This window comes from Procambarus clarkii, chromosome 60 (assembly GCF_040958095.1).
Source record: "Procambarus clarkii isolate CNS0578487 chromosome 60, FALCON_Pclarkii_2.0, whole genome shotgun sequence".
Classification (NCBI taxonomy): Eukaryota; Metazoa; Arthropoda; class Malacostraca; order Decapoda; family Cambaridae; genus Procambarus; species Procambarus clarkii.
The window spans coordinates 14285018-14306921 of record NC_091209.1 but is presented as its reverse complement, the minus strand read 5'-3'; the positions used below and the strand labels follow the sequence as shown (position 1 = coordinate 14306921).

Below are 21904 nucleotides of genomic sequence, written 5' to 3'. Positions count from 1 at the left end.
GTAATTCAGCATTAAAGTAACATTGAGTCAAGAGTGAAAACCAGAGGCAAAAAATGAGGTTCCTCAGAGACAAGTCAACAATTTTTCTCTGGTGCCTTGAAGCTATTTATAAAGCGTCTGTTTACACCCAAAATTTGTCAAAGTGCAGTAAGTGTTTGGCCATGTAGTTGTAGGTATACTCACGTAGTTGTGCTTGCGGGGAGGTTGAGCTCTTTGGTCCCGCCTCTTAACTGTCAATCAACTGGTGTACAGATTCTTGAGCCTACTGGGCTCTATCAAATCTACATTTGAAACTGTGTATGGAGTCTGCCTCCACCACATCATGAGGTGTGGCTAGGCTGTGGTGAGTATGGGGTATAGGATTGTGGGTCAGGCTAGGTTGTGCTGAGTATGGCATTATGAGTCTGGCTAGGCTGTGGAGAGTATGACATTGTGGGTCAGCCTAGATTGGTATGGGATTATTGGTCAACAAAGCTGTGGTGAGTATAGGATTGTGGATCAGATTAGGTTGTAATACGTATAGGGGGTTCAGAGTCAAGTTAGGTTGTGGTGAGTATAATGTTCTGGATCAGGCTAGGCTGTGATAAGTATAGGGTTCTGCGTCAGGCTAGGCTGTGATGAGTATTGTGTTCTTAGTCAGGGTAAGCTGTGATGAGTATTAGGTTCTGGGTCAGATGCCAGTTTTAATCCTTCTTCTGTTTACTGGATGTGACAAGGTGTGCTGAGTATGAGTGACTGAGTATGAGGTTCTCAGTCAAGCTAGGCTGTAATGAATATTGGATTCTGGGTCAGGCTCTGCTGAGTATGGGGTTATGGGTCAGGCTAGGCTCTGCTGATTATGGGGTTCTCGGTCAGACTAGGCTTTGCTGAATATGAAGATATGAGTCAGCCTAGGCTGCTGAGTATGCGATTCTGGGTCAGGCTAGGCTGTAGGAAGCATCAATTTAATCCGATTCCTACGTGTGGATAGCTAGGGTCGGAGAATAAACATCAAAGTATTTCTAGGTATGTTCCCATCAGAGACACCTTCACAGCACATGTCAGATGCTAGGGGAAATTTTATTGTAAACTAGACCGAAATAGTATTGGGTGTGGAAGAATGAATGTTATATCCGGAAATGACTTTGGGTTTGACGAAGTAGTTTGAAGCCTTCAAGCACACCTTGTCACATCCAGTAAACAGAAGAAGGTTTAAACCTGGCATCTCGAGTCATGGTTGCAAGAGTGAGCTTTGTCGCTTTCTATGTTCAGATTTTATTCGTGCATTTCTTTGATGTTTCTGCTTCTCTTGAGTGTTTGAATAATTGTACCTTGACGGCTTCAGCTCTCTTAGTGGACATATCTTGTGAACCATATATAATGTTTTTAATGATATGGTTTCCAATCTGAAATATTGTCATAAATGAACAGATGGGATGAACAGATGAGACATCTGTTACTTTTCGACGATATTTACTATAAGATTCTTTACTATAAAAGCCAAGATAAACGTTCTGTATGGGAACTTTAAATAATGAAATCAGTTTCTTCGTCTGTTTTAAACGTGCCAAATTTTTAGAGTTTAATGGAATTTGTATCGTAATAATTTTTTTCTAGATATCGAATTTTAAGTGAAATAAAAAAATGTCCACAATGGATTTAAATAATCTGCAAATAGAGCAATTAAAATGTCCCGTCTTATTCCTTGTATTGAGCGTGGCAATGGTGCATGTTGGGTATTAATGGATTTAAAAGGATTATGTATATTGTTGTTTAGATTCTACCACAAACGAAGCCATTGACCTGCAATGCTATCATACATATACATTTTCTTGTGTCCTTTTATTGTAGGTAAAAAAATGCTACACATGCATGTGTTTTTATTGTAGATAAAAAACGCTTAAATATTTAATCTATGACTAACTAAAGCTGGAGGTGGTATGCCGGCAGGCTGGGCCCATTTGGGTATAGTGTGACCACTATGGTACAGTGTAGTAACGTATTGACCTGTCATCATGCAAGTAGGGGTTCGATCAAGGGTTTGAATTCAGACCTGCAAAATACGAGGCAGTTTCTCTTATCCGCTTAGCAAGTCGTAAAGCACCATGTGATCCTCATTAATATTTACTTAAATATTAGTCCATATTTGTATAATTATATTATAGATAACTAAACAGTTGCTTTAATGCCAGTGAAATCTTCGTCATTTAGAGTGTCATTGTTCATGTTGGTTTGATGGTAAAAGTTGCGTGTGTGTGTGTGTGTTGGGTACTATCAAAGACTGCGATGTGATACTAAATTATCATGGTCATAATCAATATGTTATGTTTTCCAGATTTTCCATAATTTTTATAAAGGAAAAACAATAAAATTTGTATGTAAATAAATATATTTTTGATCAAAGATTAAATACAAAACAAAATATTCTTTTATGATCCAGTGTGATCACTTGTTCCTTTAGAAGCACTTACGATGAACAATGCCAGGTCCGGACTCCTCGTATTCCTCCTTGGTGATCCACATGCATTGGAATGTGGACAGAGAGGCCAGGATAGAGCCACCAATCCAGACGGAGTACTTACGCTCGGGAGGAGCAATGATCTTGATCTTGATGGTGGATGGAGCAAGTGATGTAATTTCCTTCTGCATGCGGTCAGCAATACCAGGGTACATGGTGGTACCACCAGACAAAACATTGTTGGCGAACAGGTCCTTCCTGATATCAATGTCACACCTCATGATGGAATTAAAGACAGTCTCGTGGATACCAACTGATTCCATACCCAGGAAGGAAGGCTGGAAGAGAGCTTCTGGACACCTGAAACGTTCATTACCAATGGTTATAACCTGACCGTCGGGGAGTTCGTAGGACTTCTCGAGTGAAGTTGATGCAGCGGCAACATTCATCTCACTCTCAAAGTCGAGGGCGACATAGCAAAGTTTTTCTTTGATATCACGGACGATTTCTCGTTCAGCTGTGGTGGTGAAGGAATATCCACGCTCAGTCATGATCTTCATCAGATAGGCAGTCAAGTCACGGCCAGCCAGGTCAAGACGAAGGATAGCGTGGGGAAGAGCATAACCTTCGTATATGGGGACAGTGTGAGTAACACCATCACCGGAGTCCAGCACGATACCTGTGGTACGACCTGAGGCGTACAGGGACAGCACGGCCTGGATGGCCACGTACATGGCGGGGGTGTTGAAGGTCTCGAACATGATCTGTGTCATCTTCTCACGGTTGGCCTTGGGGTTGAGGGGAGCCTCCGTCAGAAGGACTGGGGACTCCTCAGGGGCAACACGCAGCTCGTTGTAGAAAGAGTGATGCCAGATCTTCTCCATGTCGTCCCAGTTGGTGATGATGCCGTGTTCGATGGGGTACTTGAGAGTCAGGATACCTCTCTTGCTCTGGGCCTCATCACCGACGTAGGCGTCCTTCTGACCCATACCGACCATCACACCCTGGTGACGAGGACGGCCGACGATGGAGGGGAAGACGGCGCGGGGAGCGTCGTCACCAGCGAAGCCAGCCTTGACCATGCCGGAACCATTGTCGCAGACGAGAGCTGTTGTATCTTCGTCACACATGGTGATGGTGGATTAGGCTGTTTCCGTTTCACTGAAGAATAAATATATAATTAATATTCAATTATATTGTTAATCGAAATTATATTTGTTTCTGCAAACAGCTGCTCATTCAGGGTAAAGTTTAATAATTCTTGTTTTGGGTAAGTTGTTTTACATTTTCAAATATAAGTTGTGTAATCATTAGGAGATATATGTTTAATGGCTTAATACATTTATCTTTTATGTTAACATTGTTTACAATTGTAGTAATCAATATTTATTCAGGAAACAATAGAAAATTTATATAAATTTATCAATGAGAAAGTAATCTTCGCTGTATTAAACCATTTGTAGTATTCTCAGTTTAATTTGATTGAAAATGGCATTCACCTAATAACTGGTATTTAGTACTGTGTACAAAATAGTTTATATATTCCCATTCACAATGTAAAATATAAATGTTAATTGTAAAAATCTGAGTTTAGTCTCTGGTATTGATTGAAGAGATCAACGTGTAGTGTCTATTATATTGATACAAATATTGTACGTGGCTCCAATTTGGTAATGATATCCGCGATACTATTACAGGTAACTGCTGTTTTTAGTAAACAAAAGTGCTGAAAGTTATACTTTGCTTATAAATGAGTGATGCATTTTTCTGTATACTGGGGCGTTAAGTGAAGTAACGCAGGCAATATTAACAGATGTACGAGAATAAAATATAGTTCAGCTGAGCGCTTGGGTTATCATCGTTCAGTAATTTAATGAAATGGAATAATATTTTCGTGCACAGCTGGAGTAATCAAGAACTCTTAGTCCTTAATGATTTATAGGAGACGTACGCCTAACTCACCCTGCATGGATGTATTGACACGCTTATAATATTTAAAGTTCCTTTCAACTATATGGTATTTATGAAGAAATATAATGCGCGCTCTGCACAAATCGCGGAACACTAGGCTATATAATCCAACGGTGTTTAGATCTCACTCTTCGTTGTTTCGTAACGGCTTCCCTCATAAATGGTTGCGTGTTTTAATATCCGCATTATATTTGATATATACATTCTGCCATATAATATTGTTTAAGACTGTTTAGTGTGTCCACTGCTTCTCGTATGATGTAGCCACTGGACACTCACTACTACACACTGTAAACAGGTCGAGTAATGTGTGTTTACATCTGACTTTAGAGAACCATTAATAAACGTGAGTACTTTGGCTATGACCCTTCAAGTTGTGTTCGTTCTTGTAATCGTTTAATGATTGTACAAGGCACCAGCTCCTGTACCAGGTAAGTCCACTACGGGCTCACCATAGCCCGTGCTTCTTACCCCGCTCCTGTACCAGGTAAGTTACTGGCTCACCATAGCCCGTGTTACTTGGGACTTGTTCAGAGTAGCTGAATCTATAACACCAATACAAGGCGCACTAGGCACGGGTCAGACACAGCTGAGCGGCATGCTGAATACTGCAGTGTCCTGTAAAGTTTTTATCCAAGGGTTATGTTTTCACCCTGGGGGCAAGGCCTGCTGGAGAGCACAGGTGGAGCCGGCAGTACCAAGGGGCCAGTTGGAATATCATGAACCTCGATCGATAACAAGGATTTTTGGTGAAGTCTGGGAGATACAAGTATTCAAGAAGAGGTAAACTCTTAAGAGGTTTGCTTCATACAAGTAATGTAAATCGGATCTGTAAACCTATTGCAGAGGTCCCTTTATGTACTTATAAAGTTTATGGAAAATGAGTAATTCACAAATGAATTTTCCAATTGGTTAAACTTACAGCGTGATGGAGAAACAAAAATATATTAATCTGATGAAATGGTTTGCCTTGTCAAGTGGCAGAATTATCATAAAAAATCATGTATATATTTAGTCACAAAGCAGTTGGTTTAAAAGGATCGTAAAATATTTAATCCGTAAAGTTTTCACTTTCTTTTGCTGCATGATGGGGTTTTGGATTATTTATCAAATACAGTTAACTTAAAAATAGAGGCCAAGAGTACCAATATTACCAATGAGTATCGTCTCAATATTAACATTGGTTATATAGCCTAATTGTAACTAGTAACTAATGGCCGGGTTAATTAAATCACTATTACATAAGGTTGGATGCTGTCACAGTTAAGTATTTACAAGGACAAACCACATGCACAACACATCAAAAACGTACACGTCTCAACGTCTCCTGACGCGGGTCTGAGGCGGACTAAGATCTCGAGGGTCTCTTGACGTCCTTATATATGTCTTTCTCATCCGTCAGACTACGGTTGTCTCCTACGGGTCATTTCTTTACCGCTATGACATAACCCCGTATAGGTAAGTGGCCGGGAAGATGCGCGAGTCAGACTGTGATTCATTGTGTTAAAAATATAGTCAGGAGGTGTCCGGCACCCATCACGCCACCCATGATAACAACGTCATGCATGTCATGCTGGTATGCGTAGTAATGCTCTCTGCATACGTGTCCAGATAATAACCCAGGGATGTTATTTGCTACCTGTGAGTTGCTGCCCGTAATTTTGTATATAATACACAGCAACAACAGCAACAATTAACAGCCAGCTGGTGAGCTAAATGCCTATCTCAAAATGAATCTCGGTTGTCAGTGACTGTCAGACTAACCCATAAATTTACCAGTTATCTTCGGCGTCGAGTTATTTTCAGTGCTCAGAGGTAGGCAGTGTTGGTAATGTAATGTCAGCTGTTTTGTTATGGAAGTGTATCGAATGATGATTGTGTGTGTGATCTCTTAACTCACTCCAATATCGATTTGTTTTAAGCATACTTAAAATTAAGTGAATCAGCAGTAAATTTGGATTTGGAGCGAGTATAATTCCTAGCGTTTTCCTGGGGGTATTCCTACCTTATTGCTGTTGATTTCTTGGTATATATTCCTCATGTATCCCTTATATATTCCTGCAGTATTCCTGGCGTATGCATCCTCGCAGTGTTATTGCTTTGGTGTTTGGTTTAATGAACACACCTTGTTGAGAGGAGGGCTATATCCTAGGCGGAAGATCTCTCTGCTGCGAGGAACTGATCATGCTCTGGAAGATCTCTGCGCTACGAGGAAGCTTATCATGCTGTGGAAGATCTCGGTGCCATGAGGAAACTAATCATACTGTGGAAGATTTCTGTGGTACAAGGAAACTAAATCATGCTTGGAAGATCTTTGAGCCACGAGGAAACTAATCGTGCTGTGCAAGATCTATGTGCTACGAGCAAACTAATCATGCTGTGGAAGATCTCTGTGCCACGAGCAAACCAATCATGCTTTGGAACGTCTTTGTGCCACGAGGAAACTATAATCATACTGTGGAAGATCTCCGCGCCACGAGAAAACTAATCATACTGTGGAACTCAGAAGTTGAATTTGTGTGCATTTTTTTTTTCTGAATGGGCACTCCATGTTTGCTATACACTAAGGAAAAATGATATATATTTAACTTATGTAGTTGGTTATGCCTTACCGGACACACACGTGGTCAAGCAGTGAGAAGGTTATGCCACCTTGGTCTGGTAATGCGGGTCATGCATTTATCCTTCGTGGTCCTTATAAACCGATATGCGGTCGCCAAGACCACTCTGGAAGGTCTTAGATTGATATGCGGTCGTTAAGACCACTCTGGTTGGTCTTAGACGTATGTGTGGTCGCCAAGACCACTCTGGTTGGTTTTCGACCTATGTACGGTCGCCAACACCACATTAGCTGGCTATAGTCTTTTCTCTATACTTCTTATAAATTTAAGGGACCTCAGTTGGTTTGGGAATTAACACGTTTTTCCTTCATATTCGCACTGGCGGCTTCTGGGTGCATATTTAGCACACTTTTTTTATTTGTATACTTTCATCCATTTGTGTAATTTTACCCATTTCTATACGCTCATCCATAAGTATATTTTCACCCATTTGTATACTTTTATATATTTGTATACTTTCATCCATTTGTATACTTTCATCCATTTGTGTAATTTGACCCAAATCTATACCCTCATCTATAAGTATATTTTCACCCATTTGTATACTTTTATATATTTGTATACTTTCATCCATTTGTATACTTTCATCCATTTGTAGGCTGTCATCCATTTGTATACTTCAGTTATCTACCCCTTATACTTCGCATTCGTTGAGAATATAAATTAAACGGTTTTAGTCTCTTTTGTTCATGAGAGAGACGCTCCTACATCATCCAGGGAATAATTTTTGTCATACTTTTTTTGTTAACATTTTAGTGAGCTTATATTGAACGGTGTTAACACTAATCTACAGTCTGAATGGGGCCTGTGGAAATATAAAGACTATATATTTCCCCTTATATAAATATATAAGGGGAAATATAAAGACGGAGAACAACATAAAACGTCGTATTACTAATGCATCTTATTACGATTCATAGATCTATTTGTCTTATTTCGAACATTTTCAGCTTGATTTCTTGACCTAAGGTCCCTGCTTAATCATGCGGCCTAACTTCCAATAACGATCCTGCTTTATAGCAACTGTTTAGCATACTGATATGTTCTGTTGGACCGAAAAGGTTCACGCTTTGTATTATTCAGTTAACCCAAATGGCATATTTAGAAAATCAAACAGTAACTTAATAACTTCGTCACGTGATGTTATGTTATTTGCGGTGTCTGTTACTTGGATGTTACATACGACGATCAATGCGTTTCATTTTTTGTTGTTGTGTTCTTCATGCTCAAATAATAATGTTATAGCAAACAATACCCTGTCGTAGCTCAGTCGATTAAGGTAGTGTCTGGGATGTTCCCGGACGCAGGTTCGAATCCTCGTCACGACCCTTGTGGATTTGTTCATTTGATGCATCTCGTTAGTGTGATCTCTGTGTGTAATAATGTTATAGCCTTCAGTGTGAGAATACATATATAAGTGTTCTCCTGAAATCTGTACTTGGGTGTATAGATCAAGAGCTGCACTTTTTAGAGCATTTACAATTACAGGATACCTTATCCTTAACTGTTTGGAATTTACGTGTTAATTAGAGTTATAAACAAGGTAGCGTGCAACACTTTTTTGACCTGCAGTCGACTGGCTTAAATTAAACTAGCTTAATTTACTTAAATTGATGATGGTACGAAAAGTCATTAGAAAATAAGTAAATAATTTATTTGCTCCTCAAAAGGATCTCATAACAATTCATTTCAATATATTAGACTTCACGTGTCAATATCGAAAACAAAACAAAAAACAAATACTTGATCGTGTCGTAAAGATAAATATGGATTTTCCTGCGATACTTTACGATGTGGAACAATTTAGAAGCACTTGCGGTGGACGATGCCGGGTCCGGACTCGTCGTATTCTTCTTTCGTGATCCACATACACTGGAATGTGGACAGAGAGGCCAGGATGGAGCCACCGATCCAGACGGAGTACTTACGCTCGGGAGGAGCAATGATCTTGATCTTGATGGTGGAGGGAGCCAGAGCTGTGATTTCCTTCTGCATGCGGTCAGCAATACCAGGGTACATGGTGGTACCGCCAGACATGACGTTATTTGCAAATAAATCCTTCCTGATATCAATGTCGCACCTCATGATGGAGTTGTAAACGGTTTCGTGGATACCAACAGATTCCATACCCAGGAAGGAAGGCTGGAAGAGAGCTTCTGGACACCTGAAACGTTCGTTACCGATGGTTATAACCTGACCGTCGGGGAGTTCGTAAGACTTCTCGAGTGAAGTTGATGCAGCAGCAACATTCATCTCACTCTCAAAGTCGAGAGCGACATAGCAAAGTTTTTCCTTGATATCACGGACGATTTCTCGCTCAGCCGTGGTGGTGAAGGAATATCCACGCTCGGTCATGATCTTCATCAGATAGGCAGTCAAGTCCCGGCCAGCCAGGTCAATGCGAAGGATAGCGTGGGGAAGACAGTAACCTTCGTAGATTGGAACAGTGTGAGTCACTCCATCACCAGAGTCCAGCACGATACCTGTGGTACGACCGGAGGCGTACAGGGACAGCACGGCCTGGATGGCCACGTACATGGCGGGGGTGTTGAAGGTCTCGAACATGATCTGCGTCATCTTCTCACGGTTGGCCTTGGGGTTGAGGGGAGCCTCCGTCAGGAGGACTGGGGACTCCTCAGGGGCAACACGCAGTTCGTTGTAGAAGGAGTGATGCCAGATCTTCTCCATGTCGTCCCAGTTGGTGATGATGCCGTGCTCGATGGGGTACTTGAGAGTCAGGATACCTCTCTTGCTCTGGGCCTCATCACCGACGTAGGCGTCCTTCTGACCCATACCGACCATCACACCCTGGTGACGAGGACGGCCGACGATGGAGGGGAAGACGGCGCGGGGAGCGTCGTCACCAGCGAAGCCGGCCTTGACCATGCCGGAACCATTGTCCACAACCAAAGCATTGGTGTCCTCGTCACACATGGTGGTAATTTAGAATGCCTGTGTGTAATAGTTAAGAAAAATAATATTTGTTATCTATGCATATTACATTGATATTTTTGTTTTTCTGTCATGGATATTGCATTTCTATATCAATATTCATAGGAAATGTAAAAAGTTGCCTCCTCGCTAAAGTTGTAATATATGTGTCGAGGTATATTAGGAGACATCTAAGAGACGTCTAAAACGTCTAAGAAGTCTATGAGACATCTTAGACGTCGACATTTACAGTAGGGGTCATTAGGTAACGACTTAGATGATGCCCGGCAATGAAAATAGATTCGCTCTAGAAAGCACCTACAGGTTGCCTTAAAATGTGATAATAGAGGCAACCATTACTAGATTATTAAAAATACATCCAGGATAGAAGTGTTAATATATTTTGCTTTGCCATCGATAAATCCTCAATATTTCCTATCGGAAGAAAAGTCTAGTTTGTTATGGAATAATAGGTGTCTCGAGCATTAGAGCAGCACGCCTTAATGATAATTAGTTGCCACCAATGTTCAAAATATAAATACTTCATATATATATGATTTTATCAATCTATTCATGTATAATTTCCTTTGATTCATTTTAATTTTAGTCTGGATGACACCTTATCACTATTGCAGAGAAGCTCCTATGCAGTTTCTCAAATTTTTTTTACATGCCTGCAAAAAGTTATGCAGATGTCTTCCTACTTGAATACTAATCTGAATGATTTTTTTACTTGTAGATTTAGCGGGTAAAGCGCATTACTTGCTTCTTAAATTGAACCATGACGTTAGCAGAGCTAGGATGCCAACAATCACAGTGACACTTGATCCCTCTTGGTGTTACTGCCTGTCCCAGATCTAATGGTGTCTTGAGCTTATTACAAGATGGAACCTTCGTCTTTATAGTTCGTTTAAGAAAGCATTTTTTTGTCTTATCTGTTGAATTATAATATTGAATTACATTCTAAATTATGACCCAGTTTTTAGCTGTATCAAATTCCACATATGACTAGTTCCAATTATCTGCTGAAAATACAACTTATAACCAGGTGTGAAGTTTTGAACGCTCTTACGTTAGACTGAAGTATAGCTTGTGGCTTCACTTGGGAAGTTTTGAACGCTCTTACGTGGGATTCTAATTTGAGGATGATAACTGTTAAATGATAACTATATGCTTTGCCATATCTTCTCTTTTGTGGTTGTATGTTTTTACTTTCATGTATTTGTTATGGCACATTGTGTTACAAACTGCAAGTTTGACTCCGTTTTCAAAGTAACATTTTCTATATTTTTGGGTCGAATACACAGTATGCGAGTTCAGTAATCCAGAGTGTGTACGATTATTAGTAGACAACATATGACGCTGTTTTTTTTCAGGGATATTCCTGCGCGGGCCCTAAGCCTCTGGCTGGCCCACTAAGTGTTGCTTGTTTCTGTTTTACTTGGGCGGAGTATGAGTATTTATGACTCGTATGGTCGCTTCAGTAAGATTTTGGATGACGCTTTTGACCATAGCGTCAAAAATCCCGGTGCTTTAGTCAAATTAAAAGCACCGTCACATGGATTTTTCCTTGGATTGATGAACATCGGCCTGCGTAGGTTAAGTGAGTTAGCCAGTTTAAGTGAGTTTTTTTTGTTTTTAACACAGGGGGTAAAGGAGTTGATGACTGCTTAGTTGATGACTGCAGGCCTAGTGGTCTTTCTTCTCACAGCTCATTTGTTTTAACACTACCGTCAATCGGTTTACAACCACATTCTCAATTACTGATGGCTGAACAAGGCTGAACAGTTAAAATAGGATGCCTAAGAATTCCTTTAATGTAATAATCTTCGTTTGTTAAATCATCAGGTATTACGAACTATTATAACAGGTGGGACACTGACGCTGTGTCATAAATTATTATTATTACATCTTTATTGACAAAATTAATTACAAATTTGCCTAATTTGAGGTTTTCAATTAAGGAAAGCCTCAACCACGGACGAGATGGGAGTTTCAAGCGGGCTTATGCACCTTGCAACGAGTTTTATAACATTGATCATTGTAACGTGACTCCTCTTAGAATGACATTTAGAATAATATGGCTTCAGACTCTCTAATAAACCCACATATTGGAAGTAAGCTATCTAAACCGAGCCACTTGTTCTCGGCGAGAATTACGTTACGACGGATGCCAAAGATATTGCGTAGGATGACTGATATTTGCTGCTACTTCCAGTTGTGCGGAAAGTCCACAAGTTATTTTACATTAATCAACACACAAACAGTAATCAACACACAAGCCTCGGACACAAGCTGGACGTGTCCTGAACCGGAAGTACACTAAGGCTGCGGGGGACGTGATCTCTCTTTTATACCTGGCTGTAGGTCTCCAGGCCAGTATAAAACTCTCGTGTTTCTTCCTTAAGAGTCGCATTCTGGGTGTGGGGGGGGGGCGGTATGTGTGTGTGTGTGTGTGTGCGTGCGTGTGTATGGTCTAAATAAATCCTCAAGACTCATCCTCTGCAAACACAGGTCACAAAAGTCATGATCTGATTAATTTAATATTGAAGACCTGCATCCGTGTTTATTTAATGTTTTGTGGGCTGACGCTGGTTATTAAAGTCACCTCCATCGTATCTCTTTGAGTCTTGTGTACCTGGCAATTAGTCCTATTTACAAGACGGAAAGTTCCATCGACCGTAGGAGACAGGGGGGTCAACGTGGCTTGTTATATACTCTCATACATTTTGGCTTTAGCATATTCACTTATGCATAAGAGATACTTATCGTGTCTATTATTTCAATTATAAATTGTCATTATAAATTATTATTTTCGCACGTAAATGTACATATACATAAAATTCATACGTATGTGTACACACACCCACCAGCTTAGAGACGGGACCAAAGAGTCAAAGCTCAACCCCCGCAAGCACAACTAGGTGAGTACACACACACACAAATGTACAAATGTTTCAAATGTAGATATGATAGAGCCCAGTAGGCTCAGGAATCTATACACCAGTTGATTGACAGTTGAGAGGCGGGACCTAAGAGCCAAAGCTCAACCCCCGCAAGCACAAATAGGTGAGTACACACACACACACACACACACACACACACACACACACACACACACACACACACACACACACACACACACACACACACACACACACACACACACACACTGTCATTAGTAGGACAAAAATAGAGGCCAGAGTAGGAAATTACTACAAAAAACACTAAGGCCGGATCAGAGAAAGTACTTGATCACGAAGTGAATGGTTGATAGTTGGAAAAGTCTGTTGTGCATGTGTCACAACAGCTGGAAATGTCAAGACAACTTCAGGCTACTATCGAAACCGAACCAGAGTCAGTGAAGCTCCACTCCCGTAACTCCCAGTCGTTTTGTCACATACATTTATGCACGAAGAGATGCAAAACAAAAAGATAACTAATCACAGCATATGTTAGCCTAAATTGGAATACGCAGTTGCAGTATGGTGTTTGTACCTACTTTACTACTACGTTACTTTGTACTACTTTTATCAATGTATTCCTAGTATGATGGACATACTGTACTTTAGTTAATGTATGCAACTGTTTTATGGTTAGGCAAGGGTAGGTTAGGTTGGGCATGAGTAGAATAGGTTAGGCTAGGGTACATAGGGTAGCCTCTAGGTTAGTTTGAGTTAGGTTATGTTTGGTAAGAATGGGTTAGGTTAGCAATTAGTAGGTTAGATTAGCAATGACTAGGTTAGATTTGCAATAAGTAGATTAGCTTACCAAAGAGTAGGTCAGGTAACCAATGAGTAGGTTTGGTTACAAGAGTAGGCCCAGTTAACAAAGAGTCGGACATGTTAAAGGATTTGCAGTTTTTCCTATAGTAAACAAAAGTTAGCGCCTGTCAGGCTTGCATGAGACGTTACTGAACATCGTACCCATTGATGTCGCTGTATGAAAAAAAAGAGCGTGCATCTGGGCATACCCAGCGCATAGGGTCGAAGCCTCATCACGGCTTCAGTGCCTTTTCTCTTTGATATATCACGGTAATGTGATTTCTCTGTTAAGTCGCTGTATCTGTGTTGCTGCACTCATTATGGGCTAAACGCACAGGTTTAGTTATGTTAAGTTATAATTTTAGGTTATATAGTTCTCAAATATTTTAACACTCAATGGGTTTATCAAATTTGCACAGTACTGAGCCTGGAGAACTAAGATTTCTTCATGAATTGGGTGAAGTATTGTCAACCGTTTTATTATTATTATTATTACCCCGGGTGTGATATTAAAATTATATTTGAAATATGTGTTTGATCTTAATTGTAAAGTTTGGTATGTAAAAAGTCTGTCATTAAAACGACAGGCGTGTCTCAACATATGCAATACCTTTTTCATCTCACTGTCTAGAGCTGCCACAATTATTTGTTTGTACAACCTTTGCCAAGCAATTACTGGCTGATGCGATAACGTAAACGCTTGTAGGGACGCTCCCCGCTGAGGGGACGCCGGCGGTCGCAGCCTCGCATCTTCATCTCTATATTCAGGACTCCTGAGATGTCCAATTATTGTTGGTTGTTGCAAGCCCCGTTATAGCTGTTGCTGTGTGGTCATTTGGGCTCCTGTGTGTGTGTGTGTGTGACCTAACAGTTCTTACATAATAGCGTATGACCGAACAAATATGTAGGACCGAGCTTCAACTCTTGTGCCCATAATAATCAACTACGGATTGTCAAACGCCATCCTTCAGGCGCTTTGGTTTTTTGTTTCATATTTGCTTTAGAAAGTGTGTATGGTGGTATCTCCTAGTATTTTAGCCTCAAATTGACTTTACTTATTGTCATTTGATGACGTGTTTCTTCACAACCGTCTGGCTCACCTACGTCTAGGTGCATGGTCTCATTCCATGCATAACCTCTACATTCGTTGTCTATACAGTATACCTAGGTCATAAAAGTATTTGTGTGTACGTCTGATACCATACTGCATGTGTAAAGGAGGAATGTATATGTTTATCTCTCAGAATGTTCGGTAATATGTTTATTGTTTGTGATGTGTGTCTATGTATGTATGTATTAACACGATGTACTGAACGGGGTGAGAATAGCTTAAGCTACCTCATCCCTTTGTGTGTATTTTACCTCAATAAACTTATTTCAATTCAATTTCAATTTCTACATACGTTACTGTTTAATCTAAATAATCTGTATTTATCCATTTCATCGATTCCTCTGTGTATTTTATGTCTGGATACTCAATACAGGAACCAGTCTCGTAATGAACCTGTCTACTTTTTCATATTTTCCTCAGGCTGGGGCTGCATATTCTTCCATTGGCCACACATGCTGTATATGGTGTTCTGAATATATTGTGGTCAAGGCGCCCAGGCTGTCCTAGGGTTCATGAGCTTTGCATGTGCTGTTGAAATTATTATTTTGGTATCCCTCTGCAGATTGGTTTTGCGTTCAGTTTACTCTGAAGATCCTTTTCTCTCGCGGACTTTGGTAAGTTCCTTTATTTACGTATTGTTCCTCTGGACTTATTATTTAAGTATTGTTCCTCTGGACTTATTATTTAAGTATTGTTCCTCTGGACTTATTATTTAAGTATTGTTCCTCTGGACTTATTATTTAAGTATTGTTCCTCTGGACTTATTATTTAAGTATTGTTCCTATGGACTTATTATTTAAGTATTGTTCCTCTGGACTTATTTTTTAAGTATTGTTCCTCTGGACTTATTATTTAAGTATTGTTCCTATGGACTTATTATCCCTGTACCCCATCCTTATGGTCTCTCATTTCTCAAGATTGAAGTCCAATAGCCATTTGTTCGAACGTACCTTCCATTTATCCAAGTGACACAAAAGCGTTTAATTCATCCGCTATTTAATTTAAGGGTCTCGTAGAACAGTTGGCTTTGCTTTCAACTAACACTCGAGGATCCGGGGTTCGATTCCAATCGGGACAGTAATAGTTGCGTACATTTCCTTTCACCTAACGCTTCTGTTTAGCTAGCAGTAAACAGTACCCGTGAGTTAGGGAACTGTTGTTGGGTTGCATCCTGGGGCATTCTGTCCTCGGGCCAGGCTCGTTAAAGCAGCGACAGCTGCCCAAAGACACATACATCAATTTTTACGTATTGTGCATTAAAAATAAGTTTGTTCTCATATATATAAAGTAGTATTATTATATATTATAATGCATTGTATAGTTAAGCAAGGTGTTTGTAGGATCTGTTGGCGATTATTTGTATTTGAAGGGCGTGGGGTGAAGTATTTACAGAGATGCGATAAGAACAAAAGTCGTCAGCGAATCACAGCAATATCCCGATTCGCTGTTATTCCGTCAAAGATCCCGCCAGCAATATCAGGGATCCGACCACTGAACATTGGGACGTTCTCTCGTTGTGGTTTTTCTTCTCTTAATGTTGCTGTTTCTCATTTACCACTTGGTAAATTGTACGTGCTAGTTTCCCATTGTACGTGCTTTTCGAATTCCCAGTATATTATATTTGCCTGCCTCCGATGCTACTTGCTATTTTCTTGTATATAACTCCTGAAGCATACTTGGAGCATACCCGGTGAGGGTTTCAGGAGCTCTTCTACTCCCCGAGCCCGGCCCGGGGCTAGACTTGACTTGTGATAACTTGGTCCAACAGGCTGTTGCTTGGAGCGGTTCACAGGCCCACATATCCACTACAGCCTGGTTGATCCCGCACTTCTTGTAAGAACCTGTTCAAGTGCCTCTTGAATTCAACCACATTTGTTCCGGCAATATTTCTAAATACTTACTGGTAGGGTGTTGAATGTTCAGATAGTGTTCTCTGTGCTTGTGGCACCTCTACTCTTCCTGGTTCTATTCTGCATTTCCTTCCGTACCTTTCGCTCCAGTATATTATTCTACTGTACAAATTTGGGACCTGACCCTCCAGTATCTACCATGTATATATTATTTGATACCTTTCTCGTTTCCTTTCCAGAGAGTACATTTTGAGAGCTTTAGGACGGTCCCAATAATTTAGATGTTTTATCATTTCCATGCGTGCCGAACATGTTCTGTGTATTCCCTCTATTTCAGAGATCTCTCCTGCTCTGAAAGGGGGAAGTACCAAGCAATACTTATTTGTGTTTCTAACTTCCACCTTTATGGTATTGTCCTCTACGTTCTTTATATAAATATAAATATATATATATATATATATATATATATATATATATATATATATATATATATATATTTAAAGCTTTGTAGACTTTTAAATTCTGATCTTTCTAAGCTTAGCATCATCAGCAAACATTGATAAAAATTAGCTTATCTCTGTTAGGTTGTTATGTATATTAGGAACAGGATGGGTCGTACTGTACTTAATACCACTCTTTTGATATCTCTAATCTTATTGTGACTTTATCTCCTTCCTGAAAGGTACTCCTTCACCCAACTTAGCATCGTGTTTATGGATATTTGTGTGCGTGAAAGCATGATTCTGCACTCTAATTATACTTAATTCTCCTGTCACTAGATAAGAAAAATCTTATTTTTAAAAATATACCTTTGGGGGACATTTTATTATCACCACTATTTACATTAACATAAGAGACAACAAATAAGAAACAAGTTCGCCTTAGGAAAGTAAGACATACATTTATACTATTTAGAAGCACTTGCGGTGGACAATTCCAGGGCCGGACTCGTCGTACTCCTCCTTGGTGATCCACATAGCCTGGAAGGTGGACAGAGAGGCCAGGATGGAGCCACCGATCCAGACGGAGTACTTACGCTCGGGAGGAGCAATGATCTTGATCTTGATGGTGGAGGGAGCCAGAGCTGTGATTTCCTTCTGCATGCGGTCAGCAATACCAGGGTACATGGTGGTACCACCAGACAAAACGTTATTGGCGAACAGGTCCTTCCTGATATCAATGTCGCACCTCATGATGGAGTTGTAGACGGTCTCATGGATACCAACAGATTCCATACCCAGGAAGGAAGGCTGGAACAAGGACTCTGGGCAACGGAAACGTTCGTTACCGATGGTGATGACCTGACCATCAGGAAGTTCGTAGGACTTTTCGAGTGATGAAGAAGCAGCAGCAATGTTCATCTCATTCTCGAAGTCAAGGGCGACGTAGCAAAGTTTTTCCTTGATATCGCGGACGATTTCTCGCTCAGCCGTGGTGGTGAAGGAATAACCACGCTCAGTCATGATCTTCATCAGATAGGCAGTCAAGTCACGGCCAGCCAGGTCGAGACGAAGGATAGCGTGGGGAAGACAGTAACCTTCGTAGATGGGGACGGTGTGGGTGACACCATCACCAGTATCGAGCACGATACCTGTGGTACGACCAGAGGCGTACAGGGACAGCACGGCCTGGATGGCCACGTACATGGCGGGGGTGTTGAAGGTCTCGAACATGATCTGTGTCATCTTCTCACGGTTGGCCTTGGGGTTGAGGGGAGCCTCCGTCAGGAGGACTGGGGACTCCTCAGGGGCAACACGCAGCTCGTTGTAGAAGGAGTGATGCCAGATCTTCTCCATGTCGTCCCAGTTGGTGATGATGCCGTGCTCGATGGGGTACTTGAGAGTCAGGATACCTCTCTTGCTCTGGGCCTCATCACCGACGTAGGCGTCCTTCTGACCCATACCGACCATCACACCCTGGTGACGAGGACGGCCGACGATGGAGGGGAAGACGGCGCGGGGAGCGTCGTCACCAGCGAAGCCGGCCTTGACCATGCCGGAGCCATTGTCCACAACCAATGCAGTTGCCTCGTCGTCACACATTGTGATTTATGACGTCAGTCTGAAATACATTAATGACATCAATACCGAGCAATAGCTAAAAAAATTTAGGCAAACAAAATTTTAGTAAACATTGTTATTCTTACACATTACTTGCTTCCAGCCATGTTTGAAGGAATTTATATATATGTTTTCTTTCGTCTATTCATCTCGGTAAATATGTCTGTAACAATACTTTGATATAAACTGACCAGCAGAGATGTGATGGTTGTGGTCTATATAGTGTGGGAGGGGCTCTAGTATAGGGTGAGAGGGACTTCAGTATGTTGGTGGCCAGGTTAATATATTTCGGAGCGACTCCATTATGGTGGTGGCCAGGGTCAGGATTCATCAAGCGTTTGCACAACTACCTACAAACTTGTACATCTTTTTTTCAATACTGGATTGCTTTGTTTACATTTATTAAACTGTTTTACAAGCATCGAAACTTTTCAAAGGTTGTTATCGTAGTAAACAGTCTCATAGTGCTTCGGAGTTCATAATCTGTTTAATAAATGCAAAGAAAACCGCCAAAGATCGAGAAAAGTTGTCCAGCTTCGTAAGTAGACGTGTAAGACTTGTTGAAACCTGGACTAGGTCTATATAGGGGGTAAGTTCCATTATGATCACCATGTCTGTGTGGTGTGGGAAAAGCTCCAATACGGTTGTGGCTCTGATATAAGTCTGTGTAAGGTAAGAGGGGGGAGGGGCTCTAGTATGGTGCTGGCCACGTCCATATAGGGTGGAATCACCATATACAGTATGGTGATGGCTAGGTGTATATAGGGTGCGGGGGGTTTGCTCCTGTATGGTGATGACCTGGTGTGTATTGGATGGAAGGGGCTTCAGTATGGGGCTAAACACCTAAACAGGTGTTTATGGGGTGGGAGAGGGCTACAGTATGATGATGGCTTAGTCTGTATGAAGTGAGAGGGGCATCAGTATGATTTTGGCCACTTATATACGAGTTGGGAGGGGCTCCAATATGGTCTTGTCGTACAGGTCTCTGTTAGGCCGTGTGTGTATGTGTGTGTATGTATGTTATGTGTGTGTGTGTGTGTGTGTGTGTGTGTGTGTGTGTGTGTGTGTGTGTGTGTGTGTGTGTGTGTGTGTGTGTGTGTGTGTGTGTTTACTAGTTGTGTTTTTGCGGGGGTTGAGCTTTGCTCTTTCGGCCCGCCTCTCAACTGTCAATCAACTGTTTACTAACTACTTTTTTTTTCCACACCACACACACACACACACACACCAGGAAGCAGCCCGTGACAGCTGACTAACTCCCAGGTACCTATTTACTGCTAGGTAACAGGGGCACTTAGGGTGAAAGAAACTTTGCCCATTTGTTTCTGCCTCGTGCGGGAATCGAACCCGCGCCACAGAATTACGAGTCCTGCGCGCTATCCACCAGGCTACGAGGCTACGAGGCCCCACACACCCCCTGTGTGTGTGTGTGTGTGTGTGTGTGTGTGTGTGTGTGTGTGTGTGTGTGTGTGTGTGTGTGTGTGTGTGTGTGTGTGCGCGTGTGTGTGTGTGCACGTGTGTGTGTGTGTGTGTGTGTGTGTGTGTGTGTGTGTGTGTGTGTGTGTGTGTGTGCGCGCGTGTGTGTGTGTGCACGTGTGTGTGTGTGTGCGAGTGTGTGTGTGTGCGAGTGTGTGTGTGTGTGTGTGTGTGTGTGAATCTTCATTCTACGTTATATCACAAATGGACCGAATCATTGAGTGTAAACGCTCGAGTTGGTAAGCTTGAGTCATGAACTCGTGTCAAATAGCAGCAGTGGAGCGTGCCAGGGCCTGTGCCAGCCATGGCGACACTCGGATCTTTAATCTCGCCTCAAAAAAAGTATTTTCTATCGCGTAATTACTATTTTTTGTTCTAATATTGCAGCTCTTTATAGAAGAGCTAATGTTACGTGTCTGTCTTCAGTATAATTATTTATAACATTTATTTATAATTATTAATCTCCCTTAATCTGTTTATTATTCCGATAATGATACCCAAGGAACTTTTTTTTTATTATTATTTATATTTAAAATTCATAAGATTTTATGTAAAATTTAGTAAGATTTTATGTAAAATTCAAGGTTGGGGTGTATTTTTATGCGTGTAATCAAATTTAGTAATATTTTATTTCAGAAAATTGTCACTGGAAATAATTATAGGACACATTCAAAATAATCTTTCTTCTATATGGGTTTGTTTGATTACGGTATCAGCTTTCCCACAAAAGGAGACTTGGCACTGTCAAGGTATTTAATTAATGTACGCCAAGTGTCAATACCGGTTTCGTACGTCTAGTATCAATCCGGTTTTGTATGTCCTATTCCAGTTCGATTTTGAACGCTCAGTATCAAACCAGTTTTGTATGCTAGGTATCAAACCGATTTTATACTTCTAGTATCAAACTGATTCTTGTACGTCTAGTATCTAACCGGGTTTTGTAAGCCGAATCAATATCAGACCGGTTTTGTAAGCCCAATCATTATCAAACCAGTTTTATACGACCAGTATCAAAATGGTCAATGCACAGCAAAGCAGCGAACACGTCGGCGATGAGTCACAATAACGTGGCTAAAGTATGTTGACCAGACCACACACTAGAAGGTGAAGGGACGACGACGTTTCGGTCCGTCCTGGACCATTCTCAAGTCGATTGTGACCTGTGTCGATCACAATCGACTTGAGAATGGCCCAGGACGGACCGAAACGTCGTCGTCGTCCCTTCACCTTCTAGTGTTGTGGTCTGGTCTACAGCGAACACGTCGACCCTCTATGAGGCTACCCATACTTGATTAAGAATCACTGAGCCATATACTTCACGTGATAATTAAGGAGCTACGTACGCAGGTCCCGACGTATCCTGAGTCTGAAGTACACTAAGGGCTGCAGCGTGCTTGAACACCCCTATATACCCTACCTAACGCTTCCGCAATAAGTTGTAAAGGTTGCAGTTGACTCATTAAGCTGGCAGGTGGTTGGATGGGGCGGAGACAGAAAAGGGCACTGTATAAGGTCCATTTCCATTTGGGCGTATGCGCAAGCGAAGGCTTATTACACTGCTTTGCTCCCGGGGCTAAATGCGAAACGTGAACCTTAATATATTTTCCTGAACCTCGTAACTCAGGTTGCAAAGGACGTGCTGCATTTTGGATTGCCAAATCACCGTATTTTTCCTGGCTTCGTAGG

The 21904-nt window shown here is 41.2% G+C and overlaps 4 protein-coding genes across 4 annotated transcripts in view; 1 reads left to right on the top strand and 3 right to left on the bottom strand.

The window, feature by feature from the left end:
- LOC123751289 (actin, muscle) overlaps nucleotides 1-21904 on the top strand; it is a 242720-nt gene that overhangs the window by 49410 nt on the left and 171406 nt on the right. The window lies entirely within an intron of this gene.
- LOC123766827 (actin, muscle-like) lies at nucleotides 2351-5866 on the bottom strand. The gene is made up of 2 exons (XM_045756224.2): nucleotides 5721-5866; nucleotides 2351-3598 (listed from the first exon to the last, which is right to left on the bottom strand). The coding sequence occupies exon 2, from the start codon at nucleotides 3565-3567 to the stop codon at nucleotides 2437-2439; it is 1131 nt and encodes a 376-aa protein (XP_045612180.1). The 5' UTR covers nucleotides 3568-3598; nucleotides 5721-5866; the 3' UTR covers nucleotides 2351-2436.
- LOC123766828 (actin, muscle-like) lies at nucleotides 8662-12290 on the bottom strand. Its single transcript, XM_045756225.2, has 2 exons — nucleotides 12240-12290; nucleotides 8662-9981 (listed from the first exon to the last, which is right to left on the bottom strand). The coding sequence occupies exon 2, from the start codon at nucleotides 9961-9963 to the stop codon at nucleotides 8833-8835; it is 1131 nt and encodes a 376-aa protein (XP_045612181.1). The 5' UTR covers nucleotides 9964-9981; nucleotides 12240-12290; the 3' UTR covers nucleotides 8662-8832.
- On the bottom strand, nucleotides 17477-21635 carry LOC123766829 (actin-3, muscle-specific-like). The gene is made up of 2 exons (XM_045756226.2): nucleotides 21562-21635; nucleotides 17477-18746 (listed from the first exon to the last, which is right to left on the bottom strand). The coding sequence occupies exon 2, from the start codon at nucleotides 18725-18727 to the stop codon at nucleotides 17597-17599; it is 1131 nt and encodes a 376-aa protein (XP_045612182.1). The 5' UTR covers nucleotides 18728-18746; nucleotides 21562-21635; the 3' UTR covers nucleotides 17477-17596.